General features: G+C 42.5%; 1 protein-coding gene across 11 annotated transcripts in view; it reads right to left on the bottom strand.

Moving 5' to 3' along the window:
• The window catches only part of ncor1 (nuclear receptor corepressor 1), a 288,134-nt gene that overhangs the window by 74,074 nt on the left and 196,624 nt on the right, over nucleotides 1-17,436 (bottom strand). For 8 of the 11 annotated variants that reach the window (XM_052035511.1, XM_052035515.1, XM_052035517.1 and 5 more), the window contains exons 23-27: nucleotides 14,572-14,739; nucleotides 13,490-13,662; nucleotides 9,008-9,046; nucleotides 8,176-8,296; nucleotides 1,696-1,800 (exon numbers count right to left, since the gene is read on the bottom strand). In XM_052035511.1, the coding sequence (XP_051891471.1) occupies nucleotides 1,696-1,800; nucleotides 8,176-8,296; nucleotides 9,008-9,046; nucleotides 13,490-13,662; nucleotides 14,572-14,739 (606 nt within the window). The remainder of the gene's footprint in view (nucleotides 1-1,695; nucleotides 1,801-8,175; nucleotides 8,297-9,007; nucleotides 9,047-13,489; nucleotides 13,663-14,571; nucleotides 14,740-17,436) is intronic. The other 3 variants (XM_052035516.1, XM_052035522.1, XM_052035512.1) reach the window with 2 other exon arrangements.

Here is a 17,436-nt window from a genome sequence, read left to right as displayed (position 1 = left end):
ATCATCGAAAATCTGTGGATAGACCTCAAGAGAGCAATGCATGCAAGACAGCCCAAGAATCTTGCAGAACTAGAAGCCTTTTGCAAGGAAGAATGGGCAAAAATCCCCCAAACAAGAATTGAAAGCTGGCTACAGAAAACGTTTACAAGCTGTGATACTTGCCAAAGGGGGTGTTACTAAGTACTGACCAGGTAGGGTGCCCAAACTTTTGCTTCGGGTCCTTTTCCTTTTTTGTTATTTTGAAACTGTAAAAGGTGGAAATAAAGAAGTAATCTTGCTTAAAATATTAAAGAAACGTGTCATCTTTAACTTTATGCCTTTTGGAAATCAGGTCATCTTTTACTCGCTTAGCTATTCACAGTAACAGAAATTTTGACCAGCTGTGCCCAAACTTTTGCACGCCACTATATATGCTGTAGCCTTAGACAACCTTCCTTTCTATCCACAACACCACCGAATTCTGTGAGATCCACAAGTTACCTATCATACTTCCTACATTCACATCCGTTAATAGATATCACATACAACAAGGATCCCAGCACTGATCCCTATGTACACCACCAACCATTCATAATCAGAAAACCATTCTTCCAGTACAACCCTCTGCCTCCCTGTCACCAAGCCTATTAGCCAGCTTGCCTTCAATGTGCCTTATCTTTAATCTAGACATCCAGTAAGTTTTAATAACATCACCTCTCATTTCTCTAAACTTCAATGATTAAAGGCTCAAAAAGATCAACCCCTTTCATCCCAGGAATAAACTAGTGAACCTTCTCTGCACTGCCTCTAAGGCAAGTACATCATTCCTTAAAAATGGAGGCCAAAACTGTACACAATACTCCAGGTGCAATATCACTAGCACCGTGCTAAGTCACATGAAAACTTTACCACTTTTATTGTCCATACCCCTGGCAACAAAGGCCAACATTGCATTAGCCTTCCTAATTACTTGCTCTGTTTGCAATGCCGACCCTATATTACATAAACTGGGACCTCCGGATTGTTTTGTACCAACATTTTGGACTCTTTCCAGTTAACTTGCTTTTTGCATTCTTTTTATTGTGGATAACTTAGCATTTTCCCACATCTGCCAACTTCTTGCCCACTCACTTAGCCTATCTATATTCCTCTGCAGGTTATGAGAAAAGTCAGGAAGTCATGTTGCAGCTGTATAAAATGGTTTGGCTACATTTGGAGTATTGTCTACAGTTCTGGTCAGTGCATTATAGGAAGGATGTGGAGGCTTTGGAAAGGGTGCAGAAGAGGTTCATCAGCGTGTTGTCTGGATTAATGAGAATTAGCTATAAGAAGAGGTTGGACAAACTTGGATTGTTTTCTTTGGAGCACCGGAGGCTGAGGGGTGACTTGATAGAAGTATATAAAATTATGAGAGGTATAGATAAGGTAGATAGTCAGAGTCCTTTTCTCAGGGTGGAAGTATCAAAATTAGAGGGCATAGCTTTAAGGTGAAAGGGGGAAGGTTTAAAGGAGATGTGCGAGTCAAGTTTTTTTCTTAACCAGAGAGTGGTGGGTGCCTGGAGCAGACTGCCAGGGAAGGTAGTAGAAACAGATGAGATAGCAACGTTTAAGAGTAATTTAGATAGGCACATGAACAGACAGGGAACAGAGGGATATAAATCCTGTGCGAGCAGATGAAATTAGTGAACAGAGATTCTGAATTCACTGTCCCCTTACCTCTCACCATGTTTGCCTCGTAAGCTGCCCTGGACAGCAGGCCCTCAGGTTGGGGATTGTGGCTCCTGGGAGAGAGCTCTTCTTGCTTAATAAACTGTAACGGACCTGGAAAATTAAGCACAAAACCAGTTTCAAACTTACTGTTTTCACATTTTTTTTGTTTACCTTATTGCAGTGCTTTAGGATCTGCCTCCTCCTATGACAAGCACTCTTTTTAAAAACATTGCGGTGACATCCCCACACCCTCCTCACACATCTGGGAATCAGCACAGTGATTGCAGCGGGACTGCCTCGGCCCCACTGCCCGGATCTCCCCTTGGTGCCACTCAGTTTCCTCAACTAATCTCTCCATCACCTGTTGTTGACCTCCGGGTTTGCAATGTGGGAATGTCTGAGCTACACTGATGACCAGCACAGCAAATGAAAATAGTTTGGGGTGATAACAAATTACTGAAACAAATTACGGATTGATATTACGGAACTGACCACTCAGAAACAGGTCAGTCATTACTTCATCTAAACGAACCAACACATCTTTCTATTCCTTTCTTCTTCACCTAGTACGTTCAGCAATTAGATTGAAAGATGTGACAAGAAATAAGCAATGGCTGACATCTAAAGAATTAATACAGTTTAAAAGTAATAAACAGAACAGAAGCTATTGACAGTATTAAGTCAAAGGAAAAGGTCTATAAAGAGCATAAAGCCTGAGGATGGGAACATTTCCAAATTTATCAAATGAAAGCCGAGGAAAGGGAATGTATAATGCAGTCATGAAGCACAGAAACAGAACCTTCAGCCCACTGAGTCTGTGCTGACTATCAACAACCCATTTACACTAATCCTAGCTTAATGCCATTTTTTATTTTCCCCAATTGGAGTGCAAGTCCAAAGATCCTTGAAGGTGGCAGCACAGGTGGATATTGTGATTAGGGCAGCATATGAAATGTCGGCCTTCATTGGCATTGAATACAAAAGAAGCTCCAACTTTAGAAAACATTGGCCACATCTCAGCTGGAGTACTGCGTGCAGTCTATTCACCACACTAACATAAAGATGTGGCAGTGTTGGAGAGGGTGCAGAGAAGATTCACTGGGATGTTGCCTGGGTTGGAGTGTTTCAGAGACAGAGGCTGGGTCCATTCTCCCTGGAGTGGAGGAGGTTAAAAGGGGACATGATTGAGGTATATAAAATAATGAGGGATATAGATACGGTAGACTGCAGGAAACTTTTCCCCATTTCACAGGTAGATAAAACCAAAGGACATAGATTTAGGACAAGGAGAAGAGATTCAGAGGGGATATATGAGAGACTTCTTTCACCCAGGGAGTGATGAGTACCTGGAATGCACTGCTGGAGAGAGAGAGGGAGTTGGAGCAGAGTCACCAACAGCATTTAAGAAGTGTAGGGACGAGCACTTGAATTGCCTAGGCTTAGAAGGCTATGGGTCAAATGCCGGTACATGGGATTAATACAGATGGGTACCTATTGTCAGTGTGCACGTAATGGGCAGGCACGGTAGTGTAGCGGTTAGCGTAACGTTTTTACAGCACCAGAGACCTAGGTTCAATTCCCACTGCTGTCTGCAAGGAGTTTGTACGTTCTTCCTGTGTCTGCGTGGGTTTCCTCCCATATTCCAAAGACGTATGGGTTAGGAAGTTGTGGGCATGCTAAGTTGGCGCCAGAAACGTGGCGACACTTGTGGGCTGCCCCCAGAACACTCTACAAAAAGATGCATTTCACTGTGTGTTTCGATGTACGTGATGAATAAAGATATCTGACCTTATCTTATAAAATAGCCTGCTTCCACGTTGTATGACTATATGACACATTCTCATCAGCTCCCCCTAGGTTCGACCAATCGCCTACGCCCTAGGGGTAACTTACAGTGGCCAATTGATTTACCACCCACATTTCTTTGGGACTGGGAGGAAACTGGAACTCCTGAGTGAAACTTGTGTGATCAGAGGGTGAACATGCAAACCACATAAGGTTGGGATTGAACCCATGTCTTTGGTGCTATGACGCAGCAGCTCTACTGGCTGCATATGAATAATACCAGGACAGATGAGTGAGAAATATAAAACCACCGTAAGAGTATAATAAACATACAGTGGCATGCAAAAGTTTGGGCACCCCTGGTCAAAATTTCTGTTACTGTGAATAGCTAAGTGAGTAAAAGATGAACTGATTTCCAAAGGGCATAAAGTTAAAGATGACACATTTCTTTAACATTTTAAGCAAGATTACTTTTTTATTTCCATCTTTTATAGTTTCAAAGTAACAAAAAAGGAAAAGAGCCTGAAGCAAAAGTTTGGGCACCCTGCATGGTCAGTACTTAGTAACACCCCCTTTGGCAAGTATCACAGCTTGTAAACGCTTTCTGTAGCCAGCTAAGAGTCTTTCAATTCTTGTTTGGGGGATTTTTGCCCATTCTTCCTTGCAAAAGGCTTCTAGTTCTGTGAGATTCTTGGGCCGTCTTGCATGCACTGCTCTTTTGAGGTCTATCCACAGATTCTCCGATGATGTTTAGGTCAGGGGACTGTGAGGGCCATGGCAAAACCTTCAGCCTGTGCCTCTTGAGGTAGTCCATTGTGGATTTTGAGGTGTGTTTAAGATCGTTATCCTTTTGTAGAAGCCATCCTCTTTTCATCTTCAGCATTTTTACAGACGGTGTGATGTTTGCTTCCAGAATTTGCTGGTATTTAATTGAATTCATTCTCCCCTCTACCAGTGAAATGTTCCCCGTGCCACTGGCTGCAACACAAGCCCAAAGCATGATCGATCCACCCCTGTGCTTAACAGTTGGAGAGGTGTTCTTTTCATGAAATCCTGCACCCTTTTTTCTCCAAACTTTCCTGCGTCCTCACCACAAAATTCAGTGTCAGAAATTTGCAAAGGAACATCTAAACAAGCCTGATGCATTTTGGAAACAAGTCCTGTGGACTGATAAAGTTAAAATAGAACTTTTTGGCCACAATGAGCAAAGGTATGTTTGAAGAAAAAAGGGTGCAGAATTTCATGAAAAGAACACCTCTCCAACTGTTAAACACGGGGGTGGATTGATCATGCTTTGGGCTTGTGTTGCAGCCAGTGGTTGCAGCTGAAGGTTTTGCCATGGCCCTCACAGTCCCCTGACCTAAACATCATCGAAAACCCGTGGGTAGACCTCAAAAGAGCAGTGCATGCAAGACAGCCCAAGAATCTCACAGAACTAGAAGCCTTTTGCAAGGAAGAATGGGCAAAAATCCCCCAAACAAGAATTGAAAGACTCTTAGCTGGCTACAGAAAGCGTTTACAAGCTGTGATACTTGCCAAAGGGGGTGTTACGAAGTATCGACCAGGCAGGGTGCCCAAACTTTTACCTTGGGCCCTTTTCCTTCTATGTTATTTTGAAACTGTAAAAGATGGAAATAAAAAAGTAATCTTGCTTAGAATATTAAAGAAATATGTCATCTTTAACTTTATGCCTTTTGGAAATTAGGTCATCTTTTACTCGCTTAGCTGTTCAGAGTAACAGAAATTTTGATCGGGGTGCCCAAACTTTTGCATGCCACTGTATCTTATCTTATGTAAGAATCAAAAGATTAGGTAATGTGGGTCCCTTACAGACGGTCAGAATATTGAGTAGAGTTGGGACATCACGTTACAGCTGTACAAGCTGTTAGTAAGGCTACATTTAGAGAATTATGTACAGTTCTGGTTGCCCTGCTATAGGAAGGACGTCATTAAACCAGAGAAGGTATAGAGAAGATCTACGGGGATGTTACTGGACTGGAGGGCTTGAGTTATCAGGAGAGACTGGATAGACTAGGACCTTCTTTTCCCCTGCAGTGTAGGAGGCTAAGGGGTGACCTTATAGAGGTTTGTGAAATAATAAGGGGCATAGATAAGGTGAATAGCCAAAATCTTCTCCCATGGGTTCGAGGAGTCAAAAACTAGAGGGAATAGGTTTAAAGTGAGATGGGAAGGAACAAGCTGCCACAGGAAGTGGTAGAGGCGGGTACAATTACAACACTTAAGAGCTATTTGGACAGATATGTGGATAGGAAAGGTTTAGAGGAATATGGGCCAAATGCAGGCAAATGGGACTAGCTCAGTTAGGTAACCTGGCTGGCATAGACGAATTGGGCTGTAGGTCTGTTTCCGTGCTGTATGACTCTGACTGGGACAGGAGAAATTATACTTGGGAATAATGAAGAGGTAGAGAAAATGTACAACTATTCTTCTGCTCAGAAAGTCTCCCAAAGTGAATCACTTCACACTTTTCCAGGTTGAACTCCATCTGCCACTTTTCAGCCCAGCTCTGCATCCTATCAATGTCCCATTGTAACCCTCAACAACCTTCTACACTATCCGCACCACCACCAACCTTCGTGTCATCAGCAAACTTACTAACCCACTCTTCCACATCCTCATCCAAGTCATTTATAAAAATCACAAAGAGCAGGGGTCCCAGAACAGATCCCTGCAGAACACCACTGGTCACCAACCTCCAGGCAGAATATGCTCCCTCTACCACCACCCTCTGTCTTTTATACGCGAGACAATTCTGAATCCACACAGCCAAGTTTCCCTGGATCACATACCTCCTGACTGTCTGAATGACCCTTCCATGAGGAACCTTATTAAATGCCTTACTGAAATCCATGTATACCACATCCACTGCTCTACCGTCATCAATGTGCTTTGTCACATCCTCAAAGAATTCAATCAGGCTCGTGAGGCACGACCTGCCCCTCTTACAAAGCCATGCTGACGTCCCTAATCAGCCTATGTTTCTCCAATTGCCCATAAATCCTGTCTCTAAGAATCTTCTCCAGTAATTTGCCCACCATTAAAGTAAGACTACTCCCTTTCTTAAACAAAGGAACAACATTTGCCACCTTCCAATCATCTGGCACTACTCCTGTGGCCACTGAGGACGCAAAGGTCATCGCCAAAGGTGCAGCAATCTCTTCCCTAGCTTCTCGTAATAACCTTGCATATATCCTATCCGGCCCCAGTAACTTATCGATCTTAATGTTTTTCAAAAGTTCCAGCACATCTTCTTTCCTCAAGTCAACATGCCGCAGCGTATCAGCCTGTTGTACAAACATCAAGGTCTCTCTCTCTGTGGTGAATACTGAAGCAAAGTATTCATTAAGGACCTCCCCTACCTCTTCCAACTCCAGGCACATGTTTCCTCCTTTATCCTTGATCGGTCCTACCCTCACTCTAGTCATCCTCTTTTTCTTCACATACGTGTAGAATGCCTTGGGGTTTTCCATAATCCTACTCGTTAAGGCCTAAACAACCTCCACATTTCCGCTGTGCACTTCCCCAAGAACATCTGTTCCCAATTTAAGCTCCCAAGTTCCTGCCTAATAGCATTATAATTCCCCTGCCCCAATTTAATACTTCCCCATATCCTCTGCTCCTATCCCTCTCCAAGGCTATGGTAAAGGTCAAGGAGCTATGATCACTGTCTCCAAAATGCTCTCCTACCGAAAGATCTGAAACCTGATCAGGCTCATTGCCTAGTACCAGGTCCAATATGGCCTCTCCTCTAGTTGGCCTGTCCACATACTGGGTCAGGAATCCTTCCTGGACACACTAACAAACTCTGCCCCATTTATCCCCTTTACAGTAAGGAGATGTCAATCAATATTAGGGAAGTTGAAATTCAGAGAGACCAACCTGTCCTAGTGCATGAATCGCTGCAAATTAACATGCAGGTAGGCAAGCAATCAGGAAAGCAAATGCTACATTGCCTTTTTCGTATTGGTATATTAGGTGCCAAAATTAGACAAGGGACCAAATGGCCTACTCCTGTTCCTATTTCTTATGATCTTATCTGAAAGTTGGATCATTATCTTTTGAATGGCCGTGCGGGATTGATTCCTGGGATGGAAGGTTTGTCATAGGCTGAGAGATTAAGCAGGCTGGGTCCATCGCCTTTCGGGTTTAGAAGAATGAGAGGTAATCTCACTGTAAAAGACAAAACTAATGTTTCCTCTGTCTAGAACCAAGTCTCAGAATAAGGGGCCAGCCATTCAGGACAGAGATGTGAAGATGTTTTTTTTATGCAGAGAGGAGTGAATCTGGAATTCTCTACCCAAGAGGGCTATGGAGGTTCAGTCACTGAAGAATTCCTAGACAGAGATTAGTAAAATTTTAGATATTAATCAAATGAAGAGACATGGGGTAAGAGCAGGAAAGTGGTGCTGAGGTAAAAGATCAGCCATGGTCTCACTGAATGGAGGAGCAAGCAGGGGCTTACTCCTATTTCTATTTCTTGTGTTCTTACCCAGATTTTCCTTGAATACTGTCTCCCTCAACCTTCCTTGTGGAAGCATGTTCCACCTGCTTATTCACTGGTGGGTGAAGAGCATTTTGAAAAAGGATTACTATTTCACTTTTGACAAGCAGCTCTTGTTCCCTGATCTTTGAGATATAGCTAGTAGTATTGCCTGAAATAAATACATAAGTGGTGCTCACCAGGTTTCACAGGTTCCTGTTGCCTTGGCAGCCCCAGAGAGATAGAACCTACTGCATTTTTCACAGCTTCTTGGCTATAAGATACTTGGCTGTGAGGGGGTAGATACACTCCAGGAGTTACCTGAAATGTAGAAGAAAAAATTCTTTTCAAACATCCATATTTGCCTCATCTCTTAATTATAATATGTATTCAATTTTATAGTCAATGCTATAAATGTTTTTTAATGCACCTTCCCACAAGGTGACATCAGTTGGCTGTTATACTTTTCAAAATTATCTACTCAAATTCAAGACATTGTTGAGAGTTCAAATGTTAGGCAAAATAATCTGATGTATGATTCAAAATCTGAATATTAGAGTTGGTATAGTGGCCAGGCTTTATTCCAGTTTCAAACAATCCTATTAGTCAAGGAATAGTTCAGTTCTGTAATAGACTGAAATGGTGAAATTGAATTAACAAAGCCCTCACATTCCCATTCTAGGGTATTATTGCAAAAGGATGATGATGGCATGCTCCAGCTGCTCATCCCTGTAGACCTCAAAAATCTTGACTTTGGTTTCACCTTTAGAAGAGCTTGACTGATACACACCCAAGTATGGCATAGACTATTGATGTGTATCCAGTGAGTCAGCTCCAACAATCAGTACTGCATTGGGATTGACCAGCCTTCCTGTATAAATATTAATTACTCTTCAAATCAGCCTTAACACACTCTCCATACAATATTTCTTCAGGGGCTGTTCTGCCATATACTAGTGGTCTCACTGTCATATAGCAAATGCAAACATCAACATTTTACAGAAGTTAAAGCGGTAGTTGAAATGTCCATACCTGTAACCGACTCTGGCAGGCTGCTGCTTCCATGTACTGCTGTAACAAGGTTAAAGATGTTCACAGACTGCTACACTCATTACCCAATTAAATTATTTTCTTTATGATACTAAATGCTTGGCAGTTGAATACATACAATACTGAGTTGCTACAGTGCACCACGTTGCATAAGGCTCAAAATAAAAAGTAGAATTCAGGGCACAAATCCTTCCCACAATTCAGGGCATCCCTTAATGACAGTGGTTGACAGGATCCCCCGATGTATCCATTCCATTCCACTTCTCACCCCTGCATTCAACCATCCCCTTTCCAGCATGACTACGAAGCTCCCCTTATCCTCGCCTTCCTACACCTCCAAAGTGATACAAAAACAGAAAACACTGGAAAACCTCAGGAGGTCAGGAAAGAGAACCAGTCACGTTTCAGTCTGTGACCCTTCCAAACAAGACGAAAGGTCTCTGCCATACTGGGAAGATTAAATGCAGGTTGCGTTAGTTGTTGTGCGGAACACCTCAGCTCTTTCTGCAAGCTCTATTCCATGCTCCCAGTTGACTTTCACTTTGAATCACTCTCACCTCTCTCCCCCCCCCCCCCACCCCTCTCTGTGACCTCAGCCTTACATAGTTTCAATGTAAGAGTAGTATCTCTTCTTCCCATTTGGCATGATACAGCAATCGGCCTAAACAATGAATTCAGCAATTTCATATAATCTCCTCTCCTCCCACTTACTCTGTACCTTAAAACCCAGTTATCTCCAACTTTTCCAAGTTCTGATGAAAGGTTATCAATCAGAAACGCTAGCTTTCTCTCTCCGCTGCCTGACCCAACACATTTTCATTTCAGATTTCCAACACCCATAGTTACTTTGCTTTAGTATCTTCACCTAGTTCAGGTGACTGCACTCACAGTAGCATCACCTATGATAGCTCTCACCTCGAAGCAGACGGCACTACACCTTGCATCACAATTCTTGATGTCACACCAGCTTGGTCAATGACAAGCTACATTCAGACTCAGACTATTAGTCCAATATCATTTGAAAAATCCAACAAACCTTTTGTGGAAGTAACAAGACAGAAATTAATCTTGTGCTGACAGGGCAGCACCTGCTGTAACCCAACTGCCAGTAGAGGACAGCATGCCACATTCTGAACCGTCTCATATGCAACAGCTCTCTCCACTTCATTCTTTTAAAGCTTATGCTGGAACAAATCAGAAACCACTTCAACTTTACCTCTTATTACTGAGCCAATTTTGAATCTTCTTTGACAACTTGTTCTGGATCTGATATGATCTAACCTTTTAAATCATCCTAACATGGGGGACCTTGTCAAAGGCCATATGGAAGTCCATGTAGAAAACAATTACTGTGCTTGCTTATTTATCTCTTCAAAAAATGTTATCAAATTAGTGAGATAGGATTTTCCACAAGCAAAACCACGTTGACTACCTTTAATCAATCCCTGCCTTTCCAAGTGTAGATAAATCTGTCCCTTAGAATTTTTTCCAATAGTTTCCTACCATTGACATAAGATTCACTGGCCTGTAGCTACCTAGCTTATCTCTGCTGCCCTTCTTGAACAAAGGAATAACATTTGCTATCCTCCAGTCATTTGGCAGCTTATTTGCAGTTAACAACAATGCTCTGTCAGGGGCCTGGCAATCTCTTCCCCTGCCTCCCAAAGCAGCCTGGGATGCATTTCTTCATGAGCGGGGATTTATCCACCTTCACGCACTCCAAGACACCTAACATCTCACCCTTCTTAATGCTAACGTCTTTCAGAATATAATCGGTTGTCTCCCTGAACTCTCCATCTACAAAGTCTTTCTCCTTAGTGAACACAGACAAGAAGTATTCATATGGGACCTCACCCACATCCCCTGGCTCCACACACAGATTGCCCTGCTGGTTCCTAAGGTAACCCACCTTTTCTCTAGTTACACTTTTGCTCCAAGTATACATCCAAAATGCCCTTGGGATTCTTGTTAATCTTGTCTTCCAATGATATTTCATGGCTCCTTTTTGCTCTAATTTCACCCCAATGTCTTTTCTAAATACTCTCCTATCCTTTCTATATTTCTCAAGGGACACTCCCATTTTCAGTTGCCTATACCTGTCATACACTATCTTTTGTTTTTGAAAAATCAACCCCTTGATATCCCTTGTCATCCAGGGTTCCCTGATCTTGCCAGCCTTATCTTTTACACTTATGGGAACACACTGGCCCCAAACTCTCAAAGTTTCCCATTTAAAAGACTCTCATTGGTTGGATGTTGTTTTAACCACAAGCAGCTTTTCTTAGTTTACTTTTGCTAGGTCCTTATGATATTGAAATCAGCCTTTCCCCAGTATAGGATCTTAACTTGCAGACCATCCTTATCCCTCTCCATAACTACAGTAAAACTTACAGAATTATGACTACTATCCCCAAAATGCTCCCGAAGTGACAATTCCACCACTTGCCCAGCTCCATTTCTCAAGTCCTGTATGGCCCCTTCTTGACATATTGGCTCAAAAAAACTCTTCTGGATGCACTTTATAAACTTCAACTCACCCACCATCCAAGCCGCTCAAACTAAGGCAATCCCAGTCAATTTTGGGGAAATTAAAATCCCACACTTCCATAACACTATTGCTCTTACATCTTTTTGTGATCTGTCTACATATCTGCTCCCCTATCTCTTGCTGACTGTTGATGGGCCTGTACTATAACCGCTGGATAGTGATTGCCCCTTTCTTATTTCTAAGTTCTACCCACATAGCCTCATTCGAAGAGCCTTGCAGGACATTCTCCGAGTACTGCCAAGATGTTCTCCCTAATTAATTTCTTGATCTCCTCTCCTCCTTATTCTGTACCTTAAAACCACATTGTTTTTAATCTTTCATCAGAACTGAGAAAAGTTATCAATCTGAAACATTAGCTCAAGATCATTGTCCACACGGACTTTAGCAAAGCCTTTAACAAAGTCCAGCATGGGAGACTGGTCCAGAAGATTAAGTCGCTTGGCATTCAGGATGAAGTAGCCAAATGGATTCAACGTTGGCTTAGTGGGAGAAGCCAGAAAGTAGTAGTGGACGGTCGTCTCTCTGACCGGAGGCCTGTGACTAGTAGTGTGCCGCAGGGATTGGTGCTGGGTCCGTTGTTGTTTATCATTTTTATTAATGATTTAGAGAATAATGCAGTGAACTGGATCAGCAAATTTGTGGACAACACCAAGATTGGGGGCATAGTGGACAGTGAGGAAGTTATCAAAGCTTGCAGTGTGATCTTGACCAGCTAGGAAAATGGGCTGAAAAATGACAGATAGAATTTAATGCAGACAAGTGTGAGGTGTTGCACTTTGGGAAGACAAACCAGGGTGAGACTTACATAGCGAATGGTAGGGCACTGAGGTGTGCGGTAGAACAAAGGGACCTGGGAATACAGATCCATAGTTTCTTGAAAGTGGCGTCAAAGGTAGATAGGGTCGTAAAGAGAACTCCTGGCACTTTGCCCTTCATAAATCAGGGCATTAAGTTGGGATGTGTTGTTGAAGTTGTACAAGGTGTTGGTGAGGCTGAGTATCATGTGCAGTTCTGGTCACCTACCTACAGGAAATATATCAATAAACTTGAAAGAGTGTAGAGAAAATTTACAAGAATATTACCAGGACTTGAAGACCTGAATTATAGGAAAAGGTTGAATAGGTTAGGACTTTATTCCCTGGAGCGCAGGAGAATGAGGGGAGACCTTATAGAGGTATACAAAATTATGAGGGGTATAGATAGGGTGAATGCATGCAGGCTTTTTACCCCTCAGGTTGGGTGAGACTAGAACTAGAGGACATAGGTTTAGGGTGAAGGTGAAATATTTAAGGGGAATCTGAGGAGAAACTAAATGGCTAAATGGGAAAATGGATCAGCTCATGATAGAATGGTGGAGCAGACTCAATGGGCTGAATGGCCGACTTCTGCTCCTTTGTCTTATGGTCTAAACTTCTTCACTCAGAGGGTGGCATGAGTGTGGAATGAGCTGCAAGCAGAAATGGTAGATGTGGGTTCAATCCTAACACTTAAGAGGGGTTTGGATAGGTAAATGGATGGGAGTGGTTTGGAGGGATATTGTCCGGGTGCAGGTAGATGGGACTAGGTAGAAGATCAGGTCAGCATGGACTAGATGGGCTGAAGGGCCCTTTTCTGTGCTGTAGTGCTCTATGATTCTATCAATTAACCAGACAGGTAAGGCAAAACATTAAAATCATGCAAGTGTCTGAGTTTAGCTCACATCTATAGATGAAGCTAGAAGACAAATTCCTGCAGGAAATATGGGGGAAATCCACATTCCTGAAGGAAACAGTCATGTGATGCCATAAGACAGTCCACATCAGGTGTTTTTTTAAAACAAAAGATAAATGCAACTGCTTTTATCAGAAATGTAATATAACTAAGAAATAATTTTCCTTGATTTTTTTTCAGTCTTGCTATGTAAGATGCCTCCTTACCTGTGAGATGGAGCCTCCCATGATGAATGATGGCTTCTCAGAGGGCAGTGGTGGCTTCGTTGAAGGGATGAGCGGAGGAGGGGAGGGAATGTTGGATGGTCTTGTTGGTCTGGTAATCACTATTTTTCCTCCCTCAGATGTTTGCATCACTTGATGTGGAGCAGGCTGAAGAACTGCAAGGCGAGGTCACAAATGAAGTTGGTCAAAAGTATGCACATCTGTATAGTCACTGTCTCCATGAATTGCAGCTTTGGAGACTCTGAATCAAACCAACTTGTAATGTTTTAGTTGCTTCTCTTTCCCTGATCTTTCTGTCCTACTGGTTTCATGTGTCTTCTGCCTGCTGTACTTAACCTTAGTACCAAAATGACTTGGGAATTTATGCAACAGAGACAATTTATCACAGTTTATACTCTTATCTTGATTCTGAGTACTATAGTCCATCTTAAACGTAGTCACTGTTGTAATGTGGGAACCATCACAATCAACTTCTACCCAGCAAGGTCTCCTAAACATCATAAATAATGACCAGAACATTTTCTTTGGAAATTATTTCATTTATGTTTTTGTATGTTTCAGAGCAGTCCCATCAATCCCATTTCCCCACATCTCCCACAACTGGATCTCCCACATGTCCATCAACTCTCCCAATTCTCCTGTTACCCACCTACAATAGGGGCAATCTACAGCAGCCAAGTAACCTAACAATTAACGCATCCTTGGGATATGGGAGGAAAGTGGAGCATCTGAAAAAATCTACAAGGTCACAAGAGAATGTACAATCTCCAAGAGACAATACTCTAGACCAGAATGGGACCGGGGCTGCTGGAGCTGTGATGTAGCTGCACTACCTGCAGCACAGTACCACCCCCTCAATGTATCTTGAAGTTTTGTCATGATTAATTAACAGACTATTCCAATTACTGTGGATATGCTGGATGTAACAAACTAATATTGGAATGCCAGTAAGCAGAATGGACACAACGTGCAACTTGCCAAATACAAACATTTCACTTCCATATGGTGCAGGCATGTGATCAAAGGCATTCAACAAAAAGATTGGATAACTGTGGGCTCAGTACCTGGTGGTACACTGTATCGCAAGGCATTCATCTCTGGTTGTGGAGAAAGCTTACAGGATTCCCTTGGGGACAACCTATAAGGTGATGCCGATCTGGCCCCTGTTGTCTGAGGTTCCTGCTCCATCCCTCGCCGATTCTCGTGAAATGGCATGAAGGCATATGATTTACCTATTGGAGACAGAATGCAAGACCTCAATTATTAAGCCTTCACACTGAGCCATCAGTCATATAGAAATGCACTTTTCAATTTATTAGCATGAAGTATGAAGAGAAGAAGTTGCCCAAGTGGTCCACAATGGGAATGTGTGACTATACTGAGAATGGATCAATAACCTTTTCCAGCTCTGACCACCAGCCAGCTTACAAAGAGAAAAACCGCAAATGAAGCAGAAAGCTAGTCCCAGGATGTACAAGGATTGTGTAATGGAAGCTTCTTATCTAGCTGTCAATCTGGCATTTAACCACTTGCTCTGTAATTATGCCCAATCACTTCAACAAACCAGATTACTGCTATACATGGACATGACCACTATTTATAAAATGTTATGACATCATCAGCACAAGCATAAGTGTGAGCAATGTAATGCTGGAAATGCACACAGTGGTCTCAGTTTACAAATGCTTTTGGGTAATTTTCAACAGCACACAATATGGTATATCAACACTGCATGAAAACTGATTGCCGCAATCCTTCTCAAATTGATTCCAGACTCAACAAGGCTTCGGTGAATCCCTCACCCTATGAACCACTGTGGCATTGAATGAGTTTTTTTTTACATAAAGAACATAGAAAGTGCAAACATAGGAAGGATCCAGGCAGACTAAAGCCTCTTGGATGCCGATGGATTAGCCATGCACTTCAATTTTTACTCACCTGGTGTTTGTTAAACAAAGTTGGAAACCTCTAAGCCCACGTACACAAATTAAATCAACCCAGAGCAGAAACAAACAGATGCTAGCAATCTGATATAAAACAGCAAGTGCTGGAAATCTGAGGTAAGATATTGCCTGACTTGTGAAATATTTCCAGTAAATCAATCTAGAATTAAAAGTAAAAAAAAATACATATGACAAGTGAGCAATGTGCTAGTAATTCTTCATCCCACATCCAAGTCAGGATGGCTTCTGTCTTAGGTGGAAACTTAGAAGCGATAGCTAAAATCTATGGCTTCACCCTACTTGATGTTCATTTGGAGGCAATCTCAATTCATCTGATGATAAGTGGCCATGGAAGCAAGAGAGCTGGTGGAGATATGGGACTGGAGTCATTCAAGTCTGTAATCTGATCCCTGGCCTATGGATAACTTTAGGGGTGCAGGAATGGATGAAAAGATAATTATTTTTGGAGGAGTAGGAACAACTCCTGTCTTGTGTTTGCAGAGGGAGGAACAGAGCCATGGGTCAGTCCCATTATGGTGGGTTCTGACTAAGCGTTTTGGATCATAAATGTCAACTCTGTTTCTCTTTCTACAGATGCTGCCTGACCTACTGACCATTTCAAGCTTTTCTGTTTTTATTTTGGATTTCCAGCATTTGCAGTTTTCTTGATTTCCACCGAGGTTGTGATGGCGCTGAGCAATGGAGAGTTGTCTCTATAAAATGGTTCAGGGAAGATGAGCAGGATTAATTCGTGGTCATCTTCAACTCTGGACATGACAATTTTGGTGATGTGAGACAAATTGAAATCAACGTGGAGAGATTTACACAGGAGAGTTTTGAGCATATTGACATATTGACATAATGTCTGAGGGTTCAGTGTTTGAGAGAGTTTGGGGGAAGTAAATGGATCAACTTTTATCCAGGAATTGGGTGGGGCAGTGGGGTGGGATGGAGGAGGGTGATGATGGAAGCTTTCAAATGCTAGCAGAAAACAAAGGTAACCGAGGATAGCCAGCACTTAACAAATCATCTGGAAGATGGCATCATTGATGAGGTAGCACTCCCTCAGTAGTGTACTGAAGTTATCAATCCACATTATGCTCAAGTCTCTATGGTAGGACTGGATCTCACAACAATCTGACCAGGAAGCAAGAGTGTTGCTTACTGAGCCACAACTTACTTCTAAGGCTGACTATACCAGAGGAACAAATCCTTCCTTCCTTCTTGGAGCATAATACTCCAAGTGTGGTCTCACCAATGACTTGAACATTTGCAACAGGATGTCCTAACTCCTGTGTTTGATTCCCTGACTGATGGAGGCAAGCGTGCCAAACACCTTCTTCACCACTCTGTCTACCTGTGTGGCTACTATAAGGGAACTACATACCTGTAACTTCGAGGTCTCTCTGTTCTACAACACTCTCCAGGGCCCTACCATTTACTGTGCGAGTCCTGTCCTTGTTTAACTTACCAAAATGCAACATCTCACACTTTTCCAAGATAAACTCCATCTTCAATTCCTTGCCCCATTTCCTCAGTTCACATCTTAGATGTAATCTTAGATAACCCTTTACACTGTCCACCACCAATTTTGGTGTCATCCGCAAACTCTCCCTATTTCACTTTTAAAAGTCTCCCACTTGCCAGACATCCCTTTACCTGCAAACAGCTCCCCCCAACAACCTTTGCAAGTTCCTGTCCAATACCTTCAAAATTTGCCTTGCCCCAATTTAGGATTTTAAAATGTGGAGCAGTCCTATCTTTTTCTATGACAATTCAAAAACTAGTAGAATTATGGTCACTGGTGCCAAAGTGCTCCCCCACGGACACTTCTGTCACTTGTCCAGCTTCATTTTCCAATAGGAGGACCAGTGTTGCCCCCTCTCTAGTAGGGACATCTGCATATTGTCTGAGAAAACTTTCCTGGACACACTCAACAGATTCCACCCCATCCAAGCTCTTTACAATGTGGCAGTCCCAGTCAAT

Source organism: Pristis pectinata, chromosome 21 (genome assembly GCF_009764475.1).
Source record: "Pristis pectinata isolate sPriPec2 chromosome 21, sPriPec2.1.pri, whole genome shotgun sequence".
In the NCBI taxonomy this organism is placed as follows: Eukaryota; Metazoa; Chordata; class Chondrichthyes; order Rhinopristiformes; family Pristidae; genus Pristis; species Pristis pectinata.
Note: the sequence above shows the minus strand (reverse complement) of the source record. Positions and strands in the feature narration are given on the sequence as shown.